This window comes from Sparus aurata, chromosome 15 (genome assembly GCF_900880675.1).
Source record: "Sparus aurata chromosome 15, fSpaAur1.1, whole genome shotgun sequence".
NCBI lineage: Eukaryota > Metazoa > Chordata > Actinopteri > Spariformes > Sparidae > Sparus > Sparus aurata.
The window spans coordinates 22,321,956-22,349,462 of NC_044201.1; the positions used below are offsets into that span (position 1 = coordinate 22,321,956).

A 27,507-nucleotide genomic window follows, 5' to 3' on the forward strand; every position below is an offset into this window, starting at 1 on the left:
GTGAATTTCTTCTTCCAAACTACATAGTGCTCCTTTAAATCATACCATATACAGCACAGCAACTGGAGGCACAAACATTTATGTTCTATATATTTATATGCACATAAATATTATTGAAGAAGGTAGGTCAATAAATACAAACAAAAATTAAAATAAACGTTTACATGTTTGACAGTCATGTTTTAAAGACTTTGTAAATAACACCTGACAGAATAACATCCTCAATACATAGTCTGACGAACTGGATCGTGAGAACCAATCAGAGAGCGTTTCTGTTTGTTACGTAAGCACGTCGCTCTACGTACGGATGTATCTGACAGGCCAGCGCGCCAAATTGATGTTGCCAACAAAAGGAGAGGCGGAAAACTGGGACTTAATCGACTCCTGCGTGATTAACAACAAAGCGTAGCCGGAGAAGCGTTGAATAGTCGTGAGAGAAAACTCTTGACGGGTTGAAACTCGCACTGACGGACTCTGTCAGGATGGGTTTGCTCGAGCGGTGCGAGGAGCTCTTCAAGACCTCAAACCTGTACGATTTGCTGGGCATCAACAAAGAGGCATCCGAGGCAGATATCCGGAGGAGCTACTACAAAGTGTCGCTCAAAGTGCACCCGGACCGGGCTCCTGAAGACCCGCAGGCCACAGAGAAGTTTCAGGTACCCGCTCCTCGGTGTTTACTGTCAGACGGCGCACAAAAACACAAGCTAAGGTTACCAGCTAGCTAACACTGCTAGCTTCCATGACTAGCTAGCTGCAGCGAGTAAGCTGCTACTTACCTCTGTTTGGTCACCTTGTCATGAAATTGGCAGTGGACGCAGAGTTGTTTTGGACATTGCTTTTTTAGCGACACATTGGCCAAAGCCCACGAAAGCCTTGATACAAGTGTAGCTAACCATGGGTGTAAAATAACCCTGCTAGCTATGGCCATCTTCTTTGTTTTGAAAGATGTAGCTCCTCATAATGTTGCCTTGTTTTACCCTTTGTATCATGTACACACAAGAAACACAATCCTTTTAATCTGTTATCAAGCAAATATTGGCAATGAAATAATACGGATTAGAGGAGGGTGGTATGGATGCAATCCTTTATGTTTGAGCTAATTTAATTGTACTCCACATTTTGCTACATTATATTGTATTCTGTAGTTAAATACTGTGCATAGGTCAAATAACCAGATGGTAGTGTGTGTCCATAATTAAATACCTGACAGACTATAATATGTAATTGCACTAATGCAAAACTCCTGTTGTTAATAACACCTACTTGGATGGATGTAGGCACACAGTGTATTTCTAAATGTGCACATTCTGGGTACATTTTTAAAGGCTGATTGCTGATATTTAATTTCAAAGCCATTATCGGCCGATACTGATGATGTGCTGACAATTGGGGGTCGATGTGGCATTTTCAGGGCCAGTATCCATTACTAGACATCAAGGAGAATGAAAAAATATACCTGGGACTGATATTTATTTGCAGTTTTAAATGAAACTCTTTGTGCCAAAAAACTCAAACAGCCAGAGATTGAAGTACAAGTTAATCAAGTACTGTTCTTAATAATAATTTTCAGATACTTTACCTGAAGTTTTTCCATTTTCCGCTACGTTATACTCACTCCCCACTACATTATTTGATGGTTACTTTGCAGATTCAGATTATTCAGTGTTTATAGGCTATTCATTGTGGTGTGTTACCAGTCAAATAGTTTTGTGTGAGAGGATGCTGCATCAGAGCCAAAGCAGCACATTTTAAATCAGTTTATTTTATTGCCAATCTGATGGAAAAATCACATCTACTGATAATCGCAAAAACATCGGCCCAATAATTGGTCCAGCCCTGTCCGATATTATCTGGCATCCCTACCTCGCTGACTAGAGTATGCTCATACATTGTGTGCTCATACAACCAGAGATAACAAAGGAAATGGCTTCTATGGTTTAAAAAGTACCTACAATTTTTTAAAAATCATTCTCAAACATCATCATATTGCCTGGACCTAATATAGAACTTTTTTTTTTTTTTTGATTGAATGTATTTATTTATTTTTCTGGTTCTTCTTCAGGTGTTGGGAAAGGTGTATGCGGTGCTGAGCGATAAGGACCAGAGAGCCGTTTATGACGAGCAGGGGGTGGTGGATGAAGAGTCTGACGTCCTGAGTCAAGACCGCTGCTGGGAAGACTACTGGAGGCTGCTCTTCCCCAAGGTATATGAGCACAGCAGGTGTTTTCTGGCTCAACAGTGAGGTCACACATTTTGCTTTTGTTATACATGCAATGATGTGATGCTCTGGGATGAGTCACTTTGTATTCCAGGAACTTTATGGTGGATCATATGCAGTGATGGGGAGCATGTTTAATGTGTCTTAAAGCCTACAATATAAATACACCGAGGATAACATACTAGCCTCAACCAGCATCTGTTATGCTTGTTGTCTTGACAGCCTCCTGTCTCTCTGTCCATCTTTTAGATTACAGTGCAGGACATCCTTGAATTTGAGAAGAAATACAAGGGCTCTGATGAAGAGCGGCAGGACGTGATCCATCTGTACGTGCAGCACGAGGGAAACATGGATGCCATCGTTGCGTCAGTCATGTGCTGCTCCCAGGAAGACGAGCCCAGGCTCTGCAGCCTCATCCAGGCGGCAATCGACAGCGGAGACGTCGAAGCATTCCCAGCGTTTACTAAGGAGAGTGTAAAGAAGAAGAGGGCTCGTAGGAAGAGGGTGAGAAACGTGTTAAAGCCGTATATCTACACTTACACGGGACTAGTCTCGAGTATCTCATACTTTGTCTAATCTCAACACTGTTATTGCATTTGGCCGTCTAGGCTGATAGAGAGCGACAAGAAGCAGAAGAAATGCAGAAAGAGATGGGGCTTGGTGATCAAGATGACAGTCTTGTGATGATGCTTCAGGTAAGAGACGCGTACGCACATGTATGAAATCGGTGGCTTTTTTGTCGTCTTTTTTTTTTCTTACGTTAACCATCCTTTTTTTTATCGTTTTCCAGCAAAGACAGAAGAGCAGAGAGCAGAATTATAACAGTTTCCTGTCTGACCTGGAAGCCAAATACTCCAAAAAAAGTGGCAAATCCAAGAGAGGGAAGAAGTGACGGCATGCAGGATATGGTTGAAGAAGAAAAACATGTGCACATGTCGTAGCTGATGTTCTCATTTGTTAAAAATCCCCCCACTGTTTTAGATTATATAAGAGGCTTTAAGTACATTTTGAAGTTGCTGCCTCCATTCTGTGTTCCTCCCCTTTCATCTGGCCTCAGTAACTTTTGCGTGTCACACTTCATCAAAATGTAAATGCACCTTTTTATTTGTCCATAAACACAAATAAATTCATATTTATATACATTGTTTGTACACAGTTTTTTTTATTATTGTTTTGTATAAAATACAATCACAGAAAATGCCTTTTGAAGAAAAGCTTTTGATTTTCAAGCTTTGTCACCTTTTTGTAGCATGGCTGTCCGATATATTATTTTAATAACTATTGAAAGGAAAACTACCCTGTGTGCAGTAACCCTGATGTTACCTGTCACAACATCCCCACATGGCTTTACTCGTATAATAAGGAAAAAGAAATGACCACAAATACAGCATTTTGTACAGATGAATTAATCCTATAAAGTTATTTACATCTTTTTTTTTTCTAAGTGCCTCCTGTGTTCCTACATTATTCCGGTGATGTAGTAAAAGCATGTGAGCTGCAGAGATGTTATATCAGTGTCATACATCCACCACATCCTCTCTTCTGATGTCTATGATGTTAACGGAGAGAAAGGCAACTTAAAAACTTGCAAGGTGGCATCTCTTGGTCTCGTTCCAGTGTGCAATGAGACGCTCCGGGTCGACTTCTTTTTTTATACATAGGGCTGCTGACACTTGTGTCCTTTATAAAAGATACAGTACCAAACTCTCTGATGTAGCATCAGAGAGGGGAAAAGTGCTTTTTATCCTCTCTATCCCTGTCCTGGATGGATGTGTTATTCCCTGCATAGTCATTTACCAGCACAACAACACACCGCAGAGGATAATATACAGTACATTCACATATAAATAGATATATTTACACATTCAGGTCATACATACATGGTTAGAAATGTCCACACATACAGCTCATACTGTACATGGAGATGGAGTTACTGTTGATTTGTGTTTGGCAGCCACATAAGCTGATTTTTGTAATACAAAAATAGGCTTCTAAACAAAAAATTCACTGAAGCAGCATTATATGAAAAAAATCCTGCTACTTTTGTAAAATAAAATAAAAAGTTTAGTGGGCACAGATGCTGCAGAGCGGCGCACTTTGCTGTGTTGTATAAAGTTGAATGGCTGAATTTCTGAAGACGGGTCTACAAGCCAGGTCTGCTGGCTCTGGATGAGATGCCGCCTCGGGTGTGAGACCGAGATGGGACTGACACAGGCACCACTGGAGCTACAGGAGGGATAAGAAGGATGGAAAAAAAATCTCAAGTTAATGAACACACTGAATCATAAACTTAAAAACACCCTACTAGTTGGTGGGGATTCATGGTTTATCTTCGAATCTGGAAGAGTTTCATCAGCCGCTTTAATCTACTGACCTGGGACAGGGGCTTGTGGGTCTGGCTCCTCTTCGTCTTTGATGGGCGAGTGCCCCAAGGGGTGGTGGGAAAACGAGTCCAAGAAGGATGAGCTGCTGATGCCAAGACTAATGCCGGTCACACCAATCCCAAGAGAGTCTGTTGGAATGAATGAATAAATTGATGCATACGTGATTAACTGAAAGTAAAGTAAGAGGGAAATACTTAAGTATTTAGCAAATAGTACGGTAACATTGGATGAATGTTTAAAAAGGATGGCTAAAATAACTGGATGAATGGATGAAATGGTGAAAACTAATGATAAATGGCTGAAACAGTTCATAGAAATGGAACAACCTGGTATTCAACGCAGATTAATTTAACATACTAAACATTGACAGTTTAACTGAAAAAAATAATTAGACACAAAATAAATATTACAGCCACGATTAAACCCAATTCTAGGGTTGGGTATCACAGACCTTTCCAGCAACCTTTTGTATGTTTTTCATTGAACCATTCAAGTTGAATTTCTGACCTGTGCCAACAGAGGCTCTGCCCGGCCGCCCCTGCCCGATGTTGTCCAATACTGTGAAGGAACGACGATATGGAGTGTCCGACTGGGGGAAAAAAACAAAAAACGGTCATACAGACTGTCTCTGACAAACCACATAACGTGGCTTATGTTTATGCTTAAACATATCTTACCCTGTATGTGTGAGTGGTGTTTGGGCGAGAGAACACATCCAGTAGGTGGTGGCGATCCCTTGGTATTGAACTGCCAGCCTCGTCATTTATAGCACTGTGAGCGCGGCTGGACAGGCCTTTCTGACGCTGGTCGCATGGAATAAATGCACACATACGCGGTTAGTTTACTGCATTTGAAAACTGAATAAATGCAACAGCAATACTGTTTCTGTCCTGTATACTTTCATGTGCCTGGTAGATTTCTCAAGACGATTATCTTTTTTTATAGAGCTTTCATTTAATCTGTGTTTCTGTTGAGGTGCTGTTCCTAGTTTTTCATTATCAGCCAAGGTGTGTTTCAGTGGCGTTAAAGTGTACCTGAGTGGGTTTGGACTGTTGCCCTGAGTGAGATGACTCTGGGTCTCCAGTGCCGATGGGGGGGAGGAGTGTGTTCCTACTCAGAGGCAAAAGCGGAGACGTCAGGCGATCGCTGGCTGTTGGTCTGTGAATGAAGACACACACACTTCAATAAAGACAATAAATATAGTATAAATAGATAGATTGCTCCATGCTGCATCTATGGCACTCACATACATTCATCTCATCATAGAGTCGATCTCGATTTAAAGTGCTGGAATGAATTCCTCGCCACCGTGCAATAAGATGTTCAAAGTTATCTCTTCGTGGACAGAATTTGACAGTGACAGTGACTAAAATATCAAAGGAATTAAAGGAATAGTTTGACATTTTGGGAAATGTGATAATTCGATTTTCTTTTGCTGAAAGCAAGACGAGAAGTTCGATAGCACTCCACTCAAATCTGTTTCTATTTCTTGGCCAGACTTAGACCTAAAGTTGGGTCTCAAAATAATGACAGTAAAGTAAAAGTGAAATCCAAAAAGGTTTTTACACCTCAGTTTTCAATCGTCTCATCTAACTCATGGCAAGAACGCAAATACTTACATTTCCTAAAATATTGAACTATTCCTTTATTCCTAATAGGAAACAGAAGTTGCTGAATGACTGACATTTCACTTGACAGAAAACTAAGTGGCTCACTTGACAGTATTACTCTTTCACCTACGGTTCATGACGAGTTCATCTGTGAAGTTGGTTCCTCAAATGAATTATTCTGCTGCTCACAGCCATAAGGCATGAGTTGAAAGGGAGACTGTTTTCAAAGTAATCTCACTCTGCCTCTGCACAACCTCAGAGACCGTAGCGGAGAATCATGAGAGAGCAAAAAGCTAGATATGAGTTTGGGTAAGGTTGGCGAGGAAGCGAAAACTCACAGACGCGTCCCGCGGATGACCTCATCCATGGATCCTGCCGCGCTGGACTGACTCAGGCTTGGAACCAGTGGCAGGAGAGTTCGGGGAGGAGGGTTCCTGCGTCTGGCAGACTGTGCCGGGCGGGACAGCGAAGAAGAGCTCTGCTCCAGGGTTCGGCGTGGCCGAGGTTTGCTGGAGGTGACCACGCTAGAGCCTGGTCTGTGACACGGCCGCTCCTCTGGCTCCCTGTATGGGAAGGAACACAATCGATGAATGATGCATTTTCACCTGCTGCCAGCTGGCTGGACGCTCTGCCAAACAAGGTGTAAAGACCGGGAACAGAAACATGGCACGAGGCGATGTCCCTCGTTTTGGCAGAAAGTGTTTACCTCTAAATGGTGAGCAAGAACTACAAGACATCTATTCATTCCCATTCAAAGAGTAAAATCAGGTTTGGAATATACAAGTATGTGATGTGTCACTGATTTCCATTTTATTTATCAATTTGGCACCAAAGCTCATTGGTTGGAAGAGTAAAATGTGTCCCTACTGGTTTCTTTCCAGCACACCCAGGTTCCTCTGCTGAAGGGGGATGCTGTGGATCACGATGAGGTCGTTCAGGTTGTGCTGTGTTGCTGCTGCTCCTACTGGGACCCTTCCAGCCTGGGGAACAGTGTGTGGTGAAGGGAGCAGGGACAGAGAGAGATAAGAGAAATAATACAACAGGAAAGACAGGTTAGATACAAATAATGCATTTTATGAAGGCTAACAGCCACATGGTTAGTTAATTCTTTATGTACAATACAGAATATTATCAAAGAAATGTATTCATCATGCACTGATGTCAGGGGACCCATTTTCAGCTATGCCACCGACCAACAGTAACATCCACAACACTTAAAACGCAACAAAAGCAATAACTAGCAAAACGAAAGCATTCCAACATTCTCGTTGTGACAGAAAGGAAACATCTAAAGAAAAATCAAAGTAGTGCATGTTGAACTTGCAGTTAATTAAAAAGATGACTGATGAAGATTCGTGTTAATCAACAGGCACAAGCACATTTAGTCTAGAGATAAAAGACAATGAGCCGCCATGGACGGCGTGCGCACAACACGCCACCACTTTGGCTCTAAGTGAGGGAGTTACATACACTGGGAGGCCTTTTCTGCTTTTTGGGTTTCCGTCTGGATTTGTGCTTTGAGCCCCTTGACTTTGTGTTCTTTGAGGGGAAAATAGGCATGACCAAGGGTGGAAATGGTGGATATAGAAAAGAAGGATTAGGAGGTAAAGGACATAGAGGTAAATAATAACATGAAAAAAGACAGGAAAGGGGAGATGAGGAATAAATGGACAAAAGAAACAGTATTTGCAAGGTGAAGGGCAGAGAGTAAAAGGGGGAAAGAAAGAAAACAGTGACACGAGTTAATGAACTGGAAGCACTGAAAGGCTGAAAGAGCAACAGTGTATGAAAAAAGGTGACGATCAAGTGTGGATTGTGGAACAGAGACATGAGACTACAGTCAGCAAAGAGCTTGCAGATATGAATGCTAAACAAATGTTATCTACTCTTCTCAGTATGACTTCTATTCTGTTCCAAACAGGTTTAAGGGTCACCCCACACTGGTACTGTATTTATTAACATTTGACATCATAAAACTTTTATTTTCACGTCACATATTGCATTCATTCTCAACTTAAAGAATACTAAAAGTGAATTATAAGTGTTTCTTGTATTGGGCTGCTGTCAATGTCGAAAAAAAAAACAAAAAAACAAACAGATTCTGAATGGACCTCCTGACCGGCTGCAGGGATGAAAGTGCAACGAGGCTCGCTGACTACCACTGACCTGAAACTGCAGGCCAGCTGTGAGCGGGGGCACCCTGCTCTGGCCAAGTTTGGGCAGCATGGTGGGCAGCATGGAGAGCAGCATGAAGGGATTCTGGGAGTCTTGCTGCACAGGGCTCAAGTTCCCAGAAATCTTTTCATCATCTGCCAATCACACAATCCAAATACAGAGTATAAGAAAGGGCATTTCTTAATAGAAATTAGGTCAAATGCATGCTAAATAGTTAAATTCAGCCCTACTTGAGGTGCAGCATTCCCAGTGCCGTTGAACCAGCTCTTTCATCCAGCCAACCAGCTGCCGCCACACGTCATCAAACAGCAGGTCAAGAACGGCTTGGCGGCGACACCGGTACGGCGAGACAGGGGGCAGACAGTGATGCCTCCGACCTGTCTCTGAACAGTCCTGCTCCCACACCTCCTCCCTGTTTAAAGCAGATATGGTAAATCAATCAATAAATAAATAAATAAAAACAGCAGCTGAGGTTTCCATTAATCTCTGGGATAAGCAGCATGAGGAAAGTGATTAACTCACAAGTACCTGCTATCAAAAGCCAAGTATTCCTCCATCAGACCCTCCACTTCAATCACTCTCGGCTTGTCATGACTGCTGGAGCCACTGGAAGTGCCAGGAAGCCCGTCCAACTCAGCTGAGGAGGACTTAATCAGCGCTGCTCTCCTGCCCTGCACATTCAACCTTCCCGAAACACAAGGGCACACGTAGTTAAGCACTTTAAAACGTACACGTAAAATGGTATACTCACAGAGACAAGAACATGCATGCTGTATGCTCTCTTTGAATAATAAAAAAAACCCCAAAAAACCTCAAATTCAGCAGACTACTCAAGCCTGACAATCAGAAGGAAAATCCTGATATAAGAATAAACAATCTCACACTACTCGTTATGTCAACTCAGTGTTGGCATTTCCTTGGTACAACCATTAAAAGTGTTGGTCCTAGAAACTATTAATCACAGCCAACTAGTTTGACTCTGACCCACAAACCCGACTGACAGGCCGGTGCATCTAGGTCACAGAACTGCAGAATAAGGCAACGTTCGTCTATAATTGATGCACCAGTCATGTGGACAGCCAGCCAGCTACAGCAAAAATACCGAAGTTCTTAAAGACCATGGATTTCACAGTTTTAGGTATAAACCCCATCATAAGGTAAATTTTCCTCATTTTTGGAAGAGTTTCCTAAAATTGAAAGCCAAATAAACATGTGCCAAACTGTTTCTGGGTGATGCAAATACCAATTACTAATAAATATATGTTCAAATCAGTATATTGAACAATTACAAAATACAGATTCTGTTTACTTGTTTAAAATTCAGTTAAAAAATGTAAATTAATCAGGTAGTGTTATATATAAAAAATATAAAAATGTGCCTTATATCAGCAAAATGCATCCAACAGGTGAATTTGACCCCCTGTGTCCTTGTCTTGTCAGACAGTCAACTATCGAGGCACTGCAGTGAAGACTCACTCTGTGCCACCTTTATCTTTCTCCTGTGACTTCACACCGCTCTCTTTGCTTCCTGTTGGGCTGCTGGCGGAGCTGCCTCTCCCAGAAGTAGCATACCACTGGAATCCCTCATCACTGGGACACACTACCTGAGTCCCCTGGATCCTGAGGGACACAAACACACAGTGACAAAAAAAAAAGGAAAATAATTATGTTTTCAAGAAAGAATTCAAATGTTTTGTTTTTTTCAGGTCTGTCTCCACAGTCAGCAGCAGTCTTTGATACCACCGCTGCCCTGTTTAACTCAGAAGTATAATGTCAGAAGGTTGGTAGCAAACTGCAGAAAAAAACATAATACCGAAGATGTGGGAATCGTGTGACCCACTGCTGACATTCATCCTGCAGCCCCTGGAGTATCCCTCCCCCGCTGCCTCTCCCCTCATACAGCTCTTTGTCGATCTCCTCAAACATTCGCTGCACCTGCCGTGACGCTGCCTTGTCGAACTCCTGTGAGACGGAAAAACAGAAAGAGACAGAAACACAGGAAGGCGTGTTAGTCATATCCCTCTGTTATGATACTACGGCTCTATGACTGAAAGCTGCTGATGTGTCTGTTCACCAGATACCGGAAACACTTTGACACTTAAATGTATTCAAATCTCACGGCGAGCTTCAACATAGATTATAATCAGCCTCTGTGTGTGTTTGTGGTCAAGCTAGTTCACATGCTACAACGAAGAAACAAGAGAGAGACGAAGAAGAAGAAGAAGTGAGTTTGGAGAGTTATTTTGCGTTACTGTGAATTTTTTACTTCTCAGAAGCATCTTGAGGATAACAAACTAAATAAATCATTCAGTCCTGGAAAAGTTTTGTAGGACCAAGTGAGGCTAGAAGAAAGCACACCAATACCCAGTGGAATCAGGCCGCGCATACACAAAGAAGCAGCAGACAAACAAGGAGGGTGTCTACCATACGATGCAGTGATTGGTTTTATGTTGTTCTATGGTTTTCCACAGGTTTGCATGAAGGTGACTGGGCGGAAATTTAAATAAGTAAACTGACATCTGGCACACATAAAGTATGTTTGTGGAGTTTTTATTTTTTGGTTTAAATCCATGCAACAGAATAACAGAGAGGATGGAAAAATGTTAGAAGAAGAACATCTGCATGACAGACAGAGCGGGGCTGGCAACATCGCTTCACACAAAGACTGTTTTTCCTATTCTGCAGGAGAAGACTTACATCGTAGCCCCAGGAGAAAACAGAGCTTCTCTCTGTAGAGATGCCGGTGCCTGTGGAACTGTGGATACCTGACCAGGACTGGTTGGAGTCTACAGAGATGACGGTGGGGCAGTCAGAGTGTCCTGAGGCAGCAGACGTCTCTGAGCTGAAAGGAAAGGACAAGGGAGTTATTATGTTTATGTATGGCTTGAGAAGTACCTGTAGGGGACATCAAACACTCAGTCTTCCCACAGTAACACATAGACAGTGAATTTAACAAGTGCTTTCAAAGATCTTGACTATAAACCAAGTCTCAAAGTGGAAAATACAGGGCAAATGTCAAAGTCATTGAATATTCCAACAGCCTGCCTCATTATTTATTCTTTTAACTGCACATCTGAAGTAGGCAATGTGATATTTATTAATCCACTGCTTCTGGGTGTCCTGTTTCAAATAGCGAGAGCCTTGAGACTCAGTTGTCCACTCAACAGGGTGTTACATTACAAACAAACAGGCAAGAGTGTGTTTGTGTACTGCTTTGAAGAGGTTTGATCTTTGCCTCACTGCAGAACAAGCCAGAGCTGCCCATTTTGTACAACAACTGGGACTGGGTTACCTGTTGTGGGCAGAGACAGCTTCCTGGAGGTCATGGAGGTAGCGCTGAGGGGTGTGGTTGTCGTCTGCTTCCTCTGGGAGAGGGTGGTGGTCAAGGCTGCTTCGGGACAACCCACGACTGTATAAAAGACAGATTGAGAACACTGATTTAAAAGCCCTGATTAAAAACACAAGTCCTGTTGTAAGATTACATTTTGAAGAGGATAGCCTGATGCTTCTGATTGCTGGAAGATTCTAGTGGTTTTGCATGTCTTAGCCCTTTAAATACAAATATAGTTCACTCAACTGTCGACCATTTTCAGAAGCATGACATCATGATAACAAGGACAAGTTGTTCCTCCAAATAGTAGGATGGCCTGAAATGGGGTTTTCAGTTGAAATGCTGGACATCATTATGGACTGTTATTATGTCTGACTAAACCAGGCGGCAGATGCGACAGATGGACTCTCTGGATCAATAGAAATATTATTTTACACTGTTATTTGATAATGGTGGAGAAGTCAATCACCTACCTTTCCCCCAGAGTAGAATAACGTCATTCAGTCTCCGAGAGCTAGACAAACCTTGTTTACAGAGTCCAGATGCTACAGTAGCATTATGCAGAGCTGACACTTGTATATTCGGTACTCACATCTCAAGTTTGTGCGATACAGGTCTTCTGTTGTATCGTGAAATCATTCTCTTCCTCTCCGTTTTAGAGGCTCAAGCCCTCATCTGTCATTCTAGCCTCCACACCTCGCTGGGAGCACTGAAGTAGAAAGACTGTCATTTCCTCTGGTCCGCGGGTGAACACCTTTTAGTGCAAAACGATGGACAGGACTTTGGTTACAGATGCTAACGTTAGGAGGAGGCTACGTCCAAAAAATATGCTAGCTAGTGTTACATGGACGGACGGGTATAACATCGAAAAGGCACGGACGGCATTGTATAATTCCCCAAAAGACACATTCTGTTAAATTAGCCTTGCTACATTAAATTAGCCTCTTGTGTGGTCCATAAGTAGCCCATGAAATAGGTTAAAGCTAGCTACATCTTAAAATACATGAGTGTGTAACGTTAGCGGAGCTAGCTGTCGCTACCTCGGAGGGTTTACTTTGCTAACGTTAGCACCACCAACAACAATAACACGGCTGTCATGGATACGCAGCTTCATATCCCCGTTGTCTCATGGGAAATTGATTTCGGACTGCCCCAAAGTAGCCGTTCCGTCACCGGCTTATGCACTACAACTCCCAGCATCCAATGCGAGCACGTGAATGCGTTCCTGAAATGCATCCGCTTGTCGACGGTGGATTGCAGTTTGTACTAAAAGTTAAAAATGCGCATTATCTGTTAAATATTAAATATTAGATTTTCGTTAAATTGGGTAAAAATATGTTTTATTTGAAATGTAAATTTGGTAGAATATGGGTCGCGAAATTTAGTTCATAAATAACGTAGGAACTATTATTTGTTACACGCTTAGGGGTAGTCGAGTTTAATTCACAGTAGGACCTAAACAGTGAGAGATGGCGTGATAGAAACGTACGATGTGAAAAGTGAATTTTTTTTCTCGCATGTAAATCTCGCCGGACTGTATTGATATTACGTCTCACGTTTAAATAAGAAAAGGTAGGTTTGACAGACACTCTCAAGAGATACTCTTGGATCTCAACAGAATAATGATAGTAAATGATTTGCGGTTAGCTGTTAAAACAGTTGACTGAGCCTCTCACTAATGTTAATACTTCACTCTCACTTTCGCGATTGCTAAGACTTTTACCTGCTGTCCTTTTATCAGGTAATATATTTACAACTGCTACAATGGACGCCCTGCAAAGGAGAGTGATTCTGGAGGACATGGTTCAGTACAAGCTCTTCTTGGTCCAGTCAAATTCACAGCAGACTGATGAACATCTCCCACAGTTAGTAGATGAGATTCTGGCAAAGGTTGCGCCTTTCTTGATTCAATACATCTGGCAGCATCAGCCATTTAACCTCAAGTATCACCCTGAGAAAGGTATAGTCTTCAGAGATGAATTGATTTTAAAAATGGGTACTTTTTGTTTTTTCCTTGTTCATGTTGTTGTTTTCATTGACAGGAGATGTCCCTGCTCACATTGAAGGTCAGACTCAGTTTGGGGACAATGTGGAGGACGAGTGGTTTATTGTTTACCTCCTGCAGCAGATCACAGAGGCATTCCCAGAACTCGCTGCCAGGTGAAACAGAATTTGTTTTGAGTTTATGCCTAGCATGGACCAGTTTCACCAGTTTTTCTCAATTGCCTTCAACTTCTCTATTATGTTTGTGTGTGAAGAGTTGAGGACAACGATGGGGAGTTTCTTCTCATTGAAGCAGCAGATTATCTACCCAAATGGCTCAATCCAGACACCAGTGAAAACAGGGTGAGAATAAGAATCTCATTTTCCTCTGAGAACTTTGTTTACTCAGTTATGGAAAAAAAATAAAAATAATTCTGAATTTGATTTTCTTCCCCGTAATTACATGCACCCTTAAATATAGCTCTCTTGTCGTCATCTATATTTACCATAAGCCTTCAGTCATTCCCCCACTCTCTTCTGCAGGTCTTTTTCTATAAGGGAGAGTTGCACATTCTGCCCTGTCCCTCTAAATCCAGTCCAGTGGGGATCTCTAAAGATGTGGTACCGAGTGTGGCACAAGCTCTGGCACTGCTCTCCACCCACCCAGTAGCCTGTCGGGCAAGCCCAAAGATTTCTTCAGCCGTGATGCAGCGACTAGCGGGGTGAGAGGATGCCCTCGCTTATTAGTTATAGTTATAAGTCAACTTTTGATACGCACATTTTTTTGTTATAAACAAGAATCTGGCAGATTCTGAAAATGTACAAAACATTTGAAATTGATTGCTTATCATTCTGTACTTTCAACAGGTACCCAGAGAAGATCAAAGCTAACCTCCATCGTGCCCACTGTTTCATACCGGCTGGTATTGCCACAGTGTTGGCACAACGACCAGACCTTGTCGCTCCTGCAGTGTCGGCGTTCTACCTGCGAGATCCAGTAGATCTGCAGGCGTGTCGGAGCTTCAACACTTTTCCTCCTGATGCGCTCGTCCTTGCCTCGGTAAACGCACTTAAAGATTCATGATTGTAGCGGTCTTGGCAAAAAGAAGAGGTTGACCTCCTTTATACAAACCATAACCTTGTTCTCGTAATTATATTTCTAGGTGACATTCACGCGTTGCCTGTACGCCCAGCTGCAGCAGCAACAGTTCATCTCAGACAGGAGGAGCGGCTTCACCCTGCCACCTCGCTCTCATCCGCAGTACAAAGCCCACGAGCTTGGCATGAAGCTGGTGAGCCATCATCCGTGTTTCCTCTACATTCTGATCCTATTGTTTAGTTTGTAACTGATTATTTGTCTGTCTGTGTTTGTGTCTGTGTGTCTGTGTGTGTGTGTGTGTGTGTGTGTGTGTGTGTGTGTGTGTGTGTGTGTGTGTGTGTGTGTCCTGTTCTCAGGCCCATGGCTTTGAGATCCTGTGCTCTAAGTGCAGGCTGCCATCGTCAGAGCCTGATGCTCCTGTCAGTTGTAACCCTCAGTGGAAAGACTTCGTGGACAGTCTGAAAAGGAACGGCTACTTCCGGGTCAGTCTCACAATTTCTGAATGCCGACGCTCTTAGCTTCGCAGCGACACTTGGAATGTTAGGCTAGATGTAAAAGCACGCATTGTAAAAAATTCAATTTACACAGCATGTATCTACAGCAGAGTGTTTTTTAAGTTTTTGATTTTATTGTTGTACAACGCAGGGAGAACTGGAAGGCTCAGCAGGTTACAAGGAACTGGCAAGATCTGCAGAAAACTTCTTTAAACAGTCGGTCGCCTCAAAATCAAGGTGAGAACTGTGAATGTGCATGCATGTGTGCGTGTGTGCATGTGTGCGTGACGAGAGCTGCAGCGATTAGTTGATGAACTGTCCACTATTGAATGAATCCACAACTATTTTGATATTAGATTCATTTAGGGAAATTGAAAAACAAGCGTCAAAGTTCACTGAGTCTAGCTTCTTAAACGTGAATAATTTCTGGAGTTTTTGGGTTCTGGCAAAACAAGACACTTGACACCATCTTGGGATTCTGGAATACACTGATCAGCAGTTTGTTATCATTGTTTGACATTTTACAGACCAAGCAACCTTGAAAATAACAGTTAGGTGCAGCCTCAGACATGACTTATTACTGCGAGTACGCCTGCATGTGACATCTTTGTGCGTGTGCATCTGTCTCAATGTGCCTGTTTTGTCTCAGTTCTTCATCCCCGGGTGAGGAGGTTCTCCAGCTGCTGCACAGCTGCAATCCGCTCAAGTTGGAGGAGCTGAAGAAACGAGAGGCAGAGCTCCCCCAAGAGGACAGTGAGTGAAAAATCTATCATTGGTTCAGATGGTGGCGTACAAACTATTCTCGCAGGACAATTTATGGGTTTGTGTGTAAATGTTTAGTATTTCCTGTGCAGAGAAGCGGTTCAGATTAAAGACATTACCCCTCTCTCAAGTCTTATTTACTCAGTTCGACATTAAACTTTGTTACTTTTTAGTATTTCAATTACTATCTAAAGAGTTAGGCTGCTGTGACCTTGCTAGAAAGTAAACATTTGTCTGTCTCTGCCACCTGGGATTTTTTCCGCTTCCTGCCAATTCCTTTCAGCTTCTGTCCTTTTGGTATGCCTCCTCCATTCTCCTCCCCGTCGCTCTTTCAACCATTCCCCATAATTAGTTTGTCTTTGTGTGTCTATCTCCAGGTGACAGCTGGCTAGATATCACAGCTCAGGACTTGGAGCGCATGTTGCAGGAGAGGAGCGGGGGGAGAGCCGGTGTTGGCAGCCAAAAGTCCGGTTCCACCAAACAGACACAGCACGTCAAGGGGGCAGAGGAGAGGGGAAAGGAGACGCAGGGAGACAAGGAGGAAGAGGAGGGCGGTTACAGCCTGGTGGCGGTCAGTCGGGGGATGAAGGACTTCCTCAGTGCCATGTCATCACATGAGGGTGCTGAACTGCCCTGGTGAGACAGACTGACTGACATATTTGGGTCTGACAGTAAAATGATTTGGCTTCATTTGTTTTTATTTTCCGCATGATTGCAAAAAAGTTCAAGCATTGTCCAACATGCGTGAACAGTGTTTTAGTTCTGGGTCGACATACTGTTTCTTTGTATTCCAGGAGCAGTTCAGCTCAGCCTTTTAGTTTTGACCCTGATTCCATGGCCAATGCACTGGACAGACTTCTAGGTACGTAGAAGTTATGAAGTAAGAAGAAAAGAACTTATAGAAACTTTCAACATCTTCCTCTCTTCACTGATTCTGTCTTTATTTTTATAGGAAGTAAAGAGGAAGAGCTAGATTCAGATGATTTAGATGATGATGATGATGATGATGATGAGGAAGAGGAGGAGGAGCAGGAAGAGGAGAACGGGTTGTCTGGTCAAGCAGAGATGAATGAGACAGAAACTTTGGACGGTCTCAGAAAATACATGGACCAAATGGATCAGGAGCTGATGAGCACTAATATCGGACAAAGCTTCAATCTGACGGTAAATTACGTTTTTACACACGAATCATCCTGAACCTCGTCAGGGAACAATACATCTCACTATATTTGTCCTTTCTGCAGAATCACAACAAGGCCGGACTGGTCAATGGCTCCCCTCCAGCCTCCGCCACCGACGGTCTCCCAGCGGAAGAGACAGAGGAGATCCAGCCCCTTGACATCGACCTCAATCTGGTCACAAACCTGCTGGAGTCCCTCAGCTCTCAGGCCGGACTGGCTGGACCGGCATCTAACCTGCTGCAGAGTCTGGGTATACACCTGCCACCCAACTCTGATCCCGCATAAAGGCCAAGGAATGGACTTAGGTAATGACTGAGGCGGTATTTGGCGAGCTCAAACACGGAAAAGCTTGTCTTGAGGATGCATTGCACTGACGACACTCATATTGTAAACAAACAAGGTTGTGTTTACATTCAGTGATTCTCACCCAAATGTATTATGTGCACTGTAAACACACTGGGTGCTAAAACATTAGCAAGTATCTTTTGGAATGTTTTTTTAAACCTGCCTTGTTTGTAAAATACACACAGGAATACATCCATCACATCGTGCTGTTGTTTGACGAGTTTGTTCAATTTATTCAGTCAAGAAAATCAATAAATGGAGATTTTTCTCTCCTAATTGAACTTTCTTCCCCCAAACTGCAAAGTACATTTTAATGAAAATATAATCAAGCCACCAAATTACTTTTAATACTGTTTTGGTTGCAGTGAAAAATAAAACAATTTTTATGATGTATTCTTATAAATCTTTGTTTTTCCCTTCTTCCTAAATCCTGCAGACGGTGCTTGAAAGCAGGACTCTACCAATGTATACAAGACAGAAAAAGTGAACTCACTGAACTCAAGTCAAGACGTACCATTGTGATCAGATTTATAGGATTTTTAATACATGCTGCTTTGTGTGATGTTTGTGGTTCGTGACGGCACTTGCATTTCATTGTTAAAAAACAGAATAAATATTTTTGGAAGGAACGCCTTGATGTTTCTCTATGGTGCACCATCGTCATCAGGTAGATCAACATTCTTTTCACATTATTTGTTTCAACAAAATAGTAAAACATTTACTTTCTGTCTTTTAATGTAACATTTAAATAATGAAAGCATATTATTAAATTCAGACATAATTTAGCATCTTAGAATAACTTAAAAATAGATTCGAAGAAAATGATTTCAGCACCATTAAACTCTTCTCATCGCAGTCCCTTCTCATCTGACATGTCAGCAGTCAGACTCATTCAAGGGGAACTCCCACAACCCCTGGTTAAAAATTAATTCAGCTGAGGACCTGAGTTTAAATATTTTTAACTCTGTTAACGTGGTGAAGTCAGTTCAACAGTCTTGTGTCAGGTATGAAACAACCTTCATCGTTATCCTTCTCATCTGAAAAATGTGTCAGAGTCATTCGAGGACAACTTCCACAAAACTTCGCTCATCCAGTGAAATGTGAGATTTTAAACCTCTGGAATACTGTTCAGTACATGAAGTTGCATATAAAAAACATCTGTGTCCACTATCGGGAACTTTCACTGTTTACCAGACAATAATTACAAAGAATTATCCACATTTTCATGAATATACATAAGGGAAAAATGCTTGTTTAACATTTGCTTGTTATTCCTGTTTCACCTTCAGCTCTGAAAGACAACTTTGAACTGCGCTGCTGATTTGTGTTTGTGTCATTCTGTCTCCCGTCGAAGCCGCGGTCTGTCTGTCATTGTTGTTAAAGAGAAGTACCTGCTGCTCTTTACCCAATGTGAACAGGGCGATCTCTGTTTAGATGGCTTGACCTTCAGATGTTTTGGTTCTGGCCCTGTCCTGTACAGATCGCATGTTCAGGTGCCTCACTCCTCTGATACTGTTACATCCTGTCATATGCTGTACAAGAAAGCCATCGGTAACACTTTGTTTTACAGGTCCATAAATGTCATGGTTAGCAGGTGGTAATTACCAAGCAACAAAAACGACATTTCTTGAAATCAGTTCTAAATTACCACAATGATTCCATCAAAATGTGTTGAAAGTAACCCCAGTATTATTTCATGATAATGTTCTGCTTTTTTCCGACAAGGAGTTAATAGATGGTGGTTGCTTTAATACACCAACAGCAAACTTCCAACTAGTTTCCTGCTTAACTTTAGCTGATCACACCATTTTACTTTACAACCACTTCTTGTCAGCACGCCACTGAAGTGAGTTTTTACAGGTTCGTTTCCAACTCTTGCCCAACTTCTGTTGAAGAACTTGGAAAGTTAGTCACTAAATGGGAAGATATGCACTTCTTGTTTTTTCTTTATTATGAAGTGTAGTCTGTTGATAATTAACAATTTATGGTGCCTAACTTAAAAAAAAACAAAAAAATATAGGAAAATTGCAAAGTTTGACCGATCTGCTTAAATTATATACACTTGTAAAAAATACAAATAAAATTTTCCTTATATCTACTGATCTGCAAAAGTTGGACAGAAACAGGTTGGTAAGTAAAAATGGCATGTAGAACAGATTTTAGGCAGAAACCATGTGGAAGATTCCTGGAAATGTATTGGATATTATTACCAGCTACTTATCAACTGCTTGTTGGAAAATAGCACAATATTATTACTATTAGATCACGCTGGGGTCATTATTGAGGTTATTGTGGGATCTTTTCCAGAAACTTCAAATATTTTGCTGGTTAATTTCCACCTGAAGTCCTCAAAGTTCAGAAGAAGTGACACAGGTGCAGAAAATAAATATGTTATCAGTCATCAGTAAAGGATGGTAGCCGGCCCGTCCTACAATCCCAAAGCATCAGTTTTTGTCGACTTTGGAAGAGACTCAAAAATCAACTTTTCTTACAGTTTGTGCCTTTTAAGTTGGACCTGTCAATGGAGTACTTGCTAATAAAAGGGAGATAAAAGCAGGTCAACATGTAGACTTTTGGACCCAGCTGTAAATCATTTTATGGCTTTGCGACATGCTATCATGGTTAGGATAGCTTGATGCATGTTGTTTTTCTGCTGATACGTTGTATTTAATCCCAGCTGATGCTCATGTTGCCGTGATCGAAAGCATAAAGGTCAACTTGTAATAAAAGTATCGCGCTGATACAGTACAAAAACAGTCAGTCATTCCCTCAAGAAACTACAAAAGGTGGAGGAACGGCTGCACCACCTGCCTCGCCGAGTGCAGCACTGCAGCGGCCAGCGGCGAGGCACACAGGGCCGATACGCCGACCAGGAAGTTCAATACCATCCCCAGCAGGAGGATGGCGAGCAGGTATCCGTGGAAGAGCAGGGTGCGCCAGCTGCTGTGACTCAACACCTGCCAGGGATTGTCCGGGTGCAGCAGCCACAGGAGGCCCAGCACCCAGCTCTGGTTGACCAGCTGGGTGTAGTAGATGTCAAAAATGGAGGCTTGGGCGTCAGCGGGCTGGCGGCGCTCAGCCTCAGACACTTTAGCCAGCCAAGTTATAGAAATACTGTGGAGGAGTAGAGCCAGAGGTGCATATATGTACTCCAGAGTGTCGACGCCTGCCAGACCCTGAGCGACTGCAGAGAGAACAGAGAACAGAGGTTGATTGGAGGTGAATTTGTAACAATCATTTTTTTTAACCTCAAGCGGTTTTACCTGTGATGACAAACGACGTCAAACTCAGGATGGAAAACCCAACAGAGAGGTGGATAGAAGGTGGGGAGGCCAGCTTCAGGCACAAACTGAAGCCCACGGTTACTAGGGGCAGCAGAGGCAGGGTGAGGGGGTAGAGGCCGGCGGAGGAGCTGCTCGCCTTGGCCCACATAGCCAGCACGCCATGGATGCTGCTGCAGACGGCGGGCACCAGCAGCCTCTCACCCAGGGGCCTGGAGTAAGGCTTCAGAGGCGCCAGATCCAGGAGGTGAAGGAGGTTTATGAATAGGAGGGAGACCAGAACCTGGAAAAAACAATATCATAATAAAAAAGTACATCCGGAACGTAGTCAACAATTATGTTCATCATTCTGTCCGGGCTTTAGGTTATTTAAAGGTGCACTATGTAGTTTTGTGGAAGACATTTTAATCAGAAGAGAAAGATCTTCAAAAAAAATAAACTCTGTTTTTATGACTGTATTAACTGAATAAACAAACTGACCTTGAAGTACAACACGATTTCATACTGTTACTTTGTTTATATTTGGCGGACCCTGCCACCTTTCTGGCTTCAAACAGTGTTCTCAAGACCTTATTTTCCTCTGAGAACAGCTTGTTTACTCACTTATGGAAATAATAAATGTTTGAGTCGGTACAACTACCTCATTAATGCTGTAAATGATACAATTTTGAGTTTGACTTTCTTCTTTTCTTCTTTCCTTGACTCCTTCACAGCAGACACACCACTCCTAACATTATGAAAGGCAGGGCTCGTGGTGGTTTCGGTGTCGGAGGTGGTGTGGAAAGTCTCGGTGTTGATAAACGCCAGCGTGATAAGATGTTTAACCAAATGGCTCACCAAACCGCTAGCTAACAAACTCTGTCCAAAGGTCGAAACTGGCTAAGGCTGGCTGAGCTTTGTGAATGAGAGGCATGTACATGTACCGGTTGAGCTGGCCTTGATGATTAATGGCCTATCAGATGTAGACGTCGTAGACGTATGTAGTCATGCAAAATAAGGCAATGATAAGTGCTTCATGCTAACTGTTAAAGAAACAACATGCTGCCTATATGAATGCTAATGAGCAGCTGGTCGATGGTGAATACGTTTACCTTCTTTGACAGTTATTAAAAACATGTTTGATGGTTTTACAGGGTAGTTGTTATTACACTGGTGCAGGTAATTTCATACCTGGACAATAAAGTGCCAGCTGCTGGTTATTGTAACTGTGTGTGCGTGTGTGTACATGTCTGAAGGGCAGGGCTTAAGGTAGTTTTGGCGTAGGAGGTAGTGAAGTGACACAGAAGGGCTCGGCGTTTGATAAAGACTAGTGCACGATGGATTTTTAACCAAACCACTAACTAATAACTGTGACACCGTCCAAAGGTTAAAAACCAGCTAACGGCTGAGCTTTGTGTATGAGAGTCACAGTGTACTGATTGATCTTGACTGCCAACATGCGTTTGTTGCGGGTCTAACAAAACCGCAGTGAAAATGTGATGATAGTTTTTACGGTTAGAAACTCGTCCGGGTGTTTTACTCAACACGGCGACACACACCTTAGATTTACAACTTCTCATGTAGACACTGTGGGAGGAGTGTTAAAGACTGAATGTCTTTATTCTGCAAAGCTGACTTTATTGCAGGGGTTAAAGTTGCATTTCTACACACTCAGTAGCAACATACTCTTTGCTTGTGTCGCAAGAGTCCTGAGTCTTCACATCCCAGCTGTTTGTCCTTCGTGTACGTGTTTATTTTGAGTGACAAATCATTAACCTTATGATCCTAAACAATAGAGGATTACATTTGTGACCTGTATCACTTTCTGCAATTCGAGGATTTCTCATTCACTCTCTCAGTTTACGTCCTAGTAATTGGAGAATACTCTCCCGCAGAACAAGTTATTAGTAAGTGCTTAATAATGACTGATGAAGAGTTACTAATATGCATGCTAATAAGCAACTTGTTGATGGTTAATGTGTGTTCAATGATATACAGTGTTATATACAAAAGATACTTAAACACGGGTCTTCATGAGCACACTAGTTGTCGTGTGACTTTTCCCCATGTGGTTGCAGAGACACTGTGAAGGCAAATTTAATTGCGGCATAAGCAAATACCCTGCTGTCAAGACACGCAGTGCTCTGTGTAAACAGCAGCTCAGTCATATTAGACAGGGTTGTTTTTCCACTACTAGTAGACTGCACAGGTGCCGCTGGCAAGCAAACACTGCTCTGCTTTTGATTGATTTGTTCAGATTTAAACGTGAATTGAAACGAGCCGGGCAGCAGGCACCAACCTGGCCGAAGCAGAGAGCCACCGCATACGGATAGTGGTACTGGGGGATGAAGATGCCGGAGACAAAGTTTCGGAGTCTGTCGGCCAGGCCATATATCACCACGACCGAGAGGCAGAGGGCCGGAACCAGCGGCTTCAGCACATGACTAGATGAAAGAGTCTTTGTCGCCGAGGCACACCATCCCCTCCACCGCCTCCCTGAACTGTACACAGGAACAGATGGGAATCACACATTAACAATGACATTTACCGCATGTTTGTGCAGCTTTCCCAACTGTGCTGCTGTGAACATACGGTGATGCATTTTTTTGTTTAAACTGAAAAAAAATAAAAAAATAAAAAATGCCAGGAAACCAAATTGAGACGTGAAATTCAAACCCAGCTAATGTTTGACTCATTTTTCCCCGAGCTTAATGTTTTATAATGCTCCCCAACAGCACACAGTGGCTTTTCACTCAAGAATGACTTGGTTTGCATATCTGCTGTAAAAAAACTAACACCACTAGTCTGTCTTTGCATGCAAATTCGCTCTCCACATACAGCTGCTTCAGTATAATTCCCGGGTTCCCAACGATTTTGAATTTTTTTTTAAAGGATTACCTTTTACCCAAAAGACATGGTGTCATTCTGGGCAGATGTGGCTGGGAGCATGGATCTGATGTCTGGAGACGAGAAGTTCAAGATGAGTACAACACTGTAAACCAGTATTGAAATCCGTATGGCATCCAAAGAACAACAGACAGGTACACCCAGTTTAAGCACCAACCGTCAAAACGTCCTCACTTGTTATCTCTTTGCTATATGATTAGTTTCTTTCTTGTTCTTATTCGGCTGAATGTCGTTTATTATTTTGTTAACGCTTCAGATTACCACCCACAATGTACAGCACAATTCTTCCCGATTAACAGTGTAATATTTGTTCTTACGGGCACATATGTACAAGCACAAGGGAACCAGATGTGAGGTCAGTGGTGTATCTGATATCGGCACATGTCGGCATTTTCTCTATGATGTCACGATAAAAGGGGCTCTCTGTTGGTATGTGTCCATAGAGGCGCTGTTGAGAAATAAGCCTTGCAGTTGCGGAAACGTTCTTGATTCCATTTAGTTTTTGTAGTTTTTCCGGATTTTTCTAGAAAGGCCACTAATTTGCATAAAGTAGCCTGAACCCGGAACCTGGGTTTGTGTCCCGTGTGGAACTAAACTTCTTATTTTGAGTTTTTTTGGTCAGGTTTAGGCAGTTTATCTCAGAACAGATAATAATGTGGTATTCCCAAAAAGATGATATTGTACAAGCTGAGTACCTCCTTCCTACGACCCTAATGAACAACAATCGGGCACTTGGGAGGAATTTAATGAGAGCTTATGTACTTGGGGCTCATGGGGCTCATGGTGTTCATTCCAATACGAGCATGCTCATCCTTAAACAATCACAATCGAGCAAAGTGAGCGGCATTTGGGCTTTTTTTTAATCAACACTATAAAGATATCGCTGTTTAGATATCGCCTTTATGTGTTTGGCACTAGGCCAACTCAATGTTTGTCTGGAGTTAGTTTCCCTGTAGAAGAATCTTAGTAAATTTGAAAGTCAATGACTCACAGCTCATCATTTCCTCATTTAAATTGTGCAGTGACCTATTTTCCATGACTGCTGTTAATAACTGACAGTTACCCTGTGACAGGACCTGCAATTAATCATCTACAGCCACCTGATCATAAAAACAAGACTTTCCACTTGCTGTCCTCCACGTCTAAGAACAATGAGCATGCCGTTCATAACAGAGATAAACCACATGAACCTGAACCAGCTCAGGCCGCTGAAGTCCCCTTGAAGTCCACTGTCACACCCTGCACTGTGAGTCGGCCTACTTTACAACACATATAGTAACATACTTCATATACATATGCGTCCGGTATGTTCCAGTCAGCACTGTTTACACTGTACATCTGTAAACCCGTTCTCCTTTTGCCATCCTCTGCAGATCTACTCTTACATTCTTGGGAAGTAGTTGACATGGCAGATTCATAAACTCATTACCCCTTAAACTTCCCCTTTTATTGCTCTGTTGGTTTGTAATAACAGAACAAGTAACTTTTCAACTTCACATCTTGTTCCCTCGTGCCTTTACGACTATACCATGTACTGGTTCACACTGTCGTGGTACATCTTTAGTAGAAACTGTGAATTTGAATAGATTTATGCTGTATGTATGACTGGATTGATGATTAACATGTTAAGTCATGAGCTTATCAAGTGAATGTGATAATTATTTGTTTATTATTTTTGTATAATTTGGTTGATTGTTGTTTATTTTGCATTGTGTTGTTTATTTACTATCTATTACTGTCTATTAATAATCTGACATGCCTGTATACTCTGGCACTGACAGAGGATAGTTGTTGATGTATACCTGAAAAACGATTAGAACATAAATCTAAAGAAATTGATCACCAAATAAAGTAAGTTGTATATCGAGGACTGTAATTTCAAGCATCATGGATGAATAATACTATGTTAATATTCGAAAATAATCTTTTGTAGCTTAAATAACAAAACAGTGAATATTTTCTATAGAATTTCACTAAATTCAAAGAGATGTAGGGTTAAGATTTTTGTTATATTGCTCAAACATTTTTAAAAAGTAAATATAATGCGTTATAATGCACCTATAGTGACACATTATCATGGTTATAAGCACTGGTGGACATTATAACAATAATCACAAGTCAGTAAGCAGCCACCCTTCTTGCAATCACATTATCATGCATTGTAAATGTGTTTATAAGGTGTTATAATGTGATTAACATGTTGCACAACTATAAGATCTTAATACACTATGATATAAAGAGTGATCAATAATTATTCAAGTGTTGATACTTCTCCCTTTAAGTCATACTAAAATACTTTATAATGTGAAATGATCATTGTTATAAATGATTTTGTATATTCATGGTTTCTTATAGCTACAGGGACACTACGACACATTATAAGTATGTTATAATATAATTTGTTATAGATGTCACATTGAGTAATTATTTCTATAAAGCATACAAAGAGTGCTTATAGCTATGATTATACAGCTCTACAGGCACATAATAACACATTATAAGTATGTCCATGAACTGTTATGATGCATTTTATACATGGGTTTCATAGATATTTCATTGATAGTGATAACGGAAATTCTATCCCACAATTACGACTTTTTCCTTCATAATCTCGGATTTTATCAACATAACAATTAGGCAAGTATTTTTTATAATATATGATGATGCATTACATACGTGGGTTTCACAGATGGTTCATTGATACTGACACCAACATTTAAGGAGAAAACCTTCCTAGAGAGTAGCCTCGACCAGAATCGTAAGCACGACGAGACATATTAAAAAGTTACACAGGGTGATAGACTCATTTCATTTAAAAGGCATGTTTTACATTTAGCCTGCTAAAGCCAAGAAATACCACTACTGAGTACCAAAACAACACAAAGACAAACATTTTGGGATCGGAGCAGCGCGACAGGAATGACTTACCATCTGGAATTCCTCATAAAATCATATTTGATCTTAAGAGCAATCATTCCCTCCGTGATGCCATGGACAGTGTGTTTATTATAATGCGAGTGTTCATGTGAGCAGATGTGTCTCTGTCACCACACTGCTGCTGCTGCGGCTCGCTGCGCCTCTCTGCTCCGCTCCGCCGCGGACATTCACCCCATCTGCTTCCTCCCCGCGTCCAGGTGGACTTCGGTCCATGCTCTTGTTTGTCTTCCTATAATTAACGAGGCAATCTAGTTCGGACAGTTACTGAAGGTCCGCATCTCCGAAGATAAAGAGGAACAACACACAAAACACACAGCACACACCACCCGTGAAAGCATTAACATGCCTGACGCATTTTAGGAACGTTACACGTGACCTGGAAAAGTGAGAACAAGGCGCCACCGTGAGAGGAATGTGACCTTCTGCTGTGTGTCGCCGTGTTATCTGGACTCAAATGAGGATTCTGGATTCCTAACATTATTTCTCTACGCCTTCTGCTGGTGTGAGTGAGAGTTAAAAACCCTGCTTTTTTTTTTCCCCCCCAGCTGCCACCTGTTTGTGACATTCCTGACACTTCTCCCTCTGCTGCTGTGTGGTCACCGTGGCTGGAGTCCTCATGCGCCACATGGCAGCATGGAGGAGGGTCTGCTGGAGGACCCAGACCCATCACACTGACAGGGAGGTGGGCTGTGCACTCTGACAAAGCCAAACAAGACAAAACCAAGCTTGTTGAAAAAAAAACATTCTTGTGTCATTATGAAAAAAAGTCATCATTATTAAATGAGAGTCAAATGTATTGGATAAAAAGTGACACGGGATTG

The 27,507-nt window shown here is 42.0% G+C and overlaps 4 protein-coding genes across 7 annotated transcripts; 2 read left to right on the forward strand and 2 right to left on the reverse strand.

The window, feature by feature from the left end:
- Positions 1-278: 278 nt before the first annotated feature.
- dnajc9 (DnaJ (Hsp40) homolog, subfamily C, member 9) lies at positions 279-3,360 on the forward strand. Its single transcript, XM_030441071.1, has 5 exons — positions 279-656; positions 2,063-2,203; positions 2,468-2,722; positions 2,827-2,913; positions 3,009-3,360. The coding sequence occupies exons 1-5, from the start codon at positions 483-485 to the stop codon at positions 3,108-3,110; spliced, it is 759 nt and encodes a 252-aa protein (XP_030296931.1). The 5' UTR covers positions 279-482; the 3' UTR covers positions 3,111-3,360.
- Positions 3,361-4,054: 694 nt separating this feature from the next.
- On the reverse strand, positions 4,055-12,885 carry fam149b1 (family with sequence similarity 149 member B1). Of its 2 annotated transcripts, XM_030441060.1 has the most exons (16): positions 12,311-12,885; positions 11,680-11,796; positions 11,085-11,229; positions 10,201-10,349; positions 9,864-10,007; positions 8,916-9,071; positions 8,618-8,799; positions 8,379-8,521; positions 7,683-7,751; positions 7,080-7,192; positions 6,551-6,775; positions 5,637-5,760; positions 5,280-5,405; positions 5,110-5,191; positions 4,593-4,730; positions 4,055-4,444 (listed from the first exon to the last, which is right to left on the reverse strand). In XM_030441060.1, the coding sequence occupies exons 1-16, from the start codon at positions 12,355-12,357 to the stop codon at positions 4,362-4,364; spliced, it is 2,043 nt and encodes a 680-aa protein (XP_030296920.1). In that variant the 5' UTR covers positions 12,358-12,885; the 3' UTR covers positions 4,055-4,361. The 2 variants fall into 2 exon arrangements, with proteins under 2 accessions (XP_030296920.1, XP_030296921.1); XM_030441061.1 differs by lacking the exon at positions 7,683-7,751 and having other exon boundaries at positions 12,311-12,883.
- A 250-nt stretch (positions 12,886-13,135) lies between these two features.
- On the forward strand, positions 13,136-18,211 carry ecd (ecdysoneless homolog (Drosophila)). The gene is made up of 15 exons (XM_030441062.1): positions 13,136-13,290; positions 13,460-13,678; positions 13,761-13,878; positions 13,977-14,064; positions 14,245-14,423; positions 14,569-14,761; positions 14,865-14,993; positions 15,157-15,282; positions 15,446-15,531; positions 15,944-16,047; positions 16,434-16,692; positions 16,851-16,918; positions 17,009-17,220; positions 17,301-17,542; positions 18,019-18,211. Exons 2-14 carry the CDS (start codon positions 13,483-13,485, stop codon positions 17,520-17,522), a joined length of 1,980 nt encoding a protein of 659 aa, XP_030296922.1. The 5' UTR covers positions 13,136-13,290; positions 13,460-13,482; the 3' UTR covers positions 17,523-17,542; positions 18,019-18,211.
- On the reverse strand, positions 18,105-27,211 carry LOC115596215 (uncharacterized). Of its 3 annotated transcripts, XM_030441068.1 has the most exons (5): positions 26,678-27,211; positions 23,741-23,802; positions 23,142-23,343; positions 20,846-21,146; positions 18,105-20,766 (listed from the first exon to the last, which is right to left on the reverse strand). In XM_030441068.1, the coding sequence occupies exons 1-5, from the start codon at positions 26,678-26,680 to the stop codon at positions 20,360-20,362; spliced, it is 975 nt and encodes a 324-aa protein (XP_030296928.1). In that variant the 5' UTR covers positions 26,681-27,211; the 3' UTR covers positions 18,105-20,359. The 3 variants fall into 3 exon arrangements, with proteins under 3 accessions (XP_030296928.1, XP_030296929.1, XP_030296930.1); XM_030441069.1 differs by lacking the exon at positions 23,741-23,802 and having other exon boundaries at positions 26,678-27,210; XM_030441070.1 differs by lacking the exon at positions 26,678-27,211 and having other exon boundaries at positions 23,741-26,660.
- Positions 27,212-27,507: the final 296 nt, after the last annotated feature.

Excerpts from the sequence above, each read along its gene's own strand:
- dnajc9 (XM_030441071.1), top strand. The coding sequence starts at position 483 with ATGGGTTTGCTCGAGCGGTGCGAGGAGCTCTTCAAGACCTCAAACCTG. Across the intron at positions 657-2,062 it reads AGGCCACAGAGAAGTTTCAG|GTGTTGGGAAAGGTGTATGC; the intron begins GTACCCGCTCCT and ends GTTCTTCTTCAG. Across the intron at positions 2,723-2,826 it reads AGAGGGCTCGTAGGAAGAGG|GCTGATAGAGAGCGACAAGA; the intron begins GTGAGAAACGTG and ends TTGGCCGTCTAG.
- fam149b1 (XM_030441060.1), bottom strand. The coding sequence starts at position 12,357 with ATGATTTCACGATACAACAGAAGACCTGTATCGCACAAACTTGAGAT. Across the intron at positions 7,752-8,378 it reads CAGCTGGCCTGCAGTTTCAG|AACACAAAGTCAAGGGGCTC; the intron begins GTCAGTGGTAGT and ends TTCCCCTCAAAG. Across the intron at positions 7,193-7,682 it reads AGCAGAAAAGGCCTCCCAGT|GCTGGAAGGGTCCCAGTAGG; the intron begins GTATGTAACTCC and ends ACTGTTCCCCAG.
- ecd (XM_030441062.1), top strand. The coding sequence starts at position 13,483 with ATGGACGCCCTGCAAAGGAGAGTGATTCTGGAGGACATGGTTCAGTAC. Across the intron at positions 13,879-13,976 it reads TTCCCAGAACTCGCTGCCAG|AGTTGAGGACAACGATGGGG; the intron begins GTGAAACAGAAT and ends TTGTGTGTGAAG. Across the intron at positions 17,221-17,300 it reads GACAAAGCTTCAATCTGACG|AATCACAACAAGGCCGGACT; the intron begins GTAAATTACGTT and ends TCCTTTCTGCAG.
- LOC115596215 (XM_030441068.1), bottom strand. Across the intron at positions 23,344-23,740 it reads CCATGTCTTTTGGGTAAAAG|TTCAGGGAGGCGGTGGAGGG; the intron begins GTAATCCTTTAA and ends TCCTGTGTACAG. Across the intron at positions 20,767-20,845 it reads GACGTCGTTTGTCATCACAG|TCGCTCAGGGTCTGGCAGGC; the intron begins GTAAAACCGCTT and ends TTCTCTCTGCAG.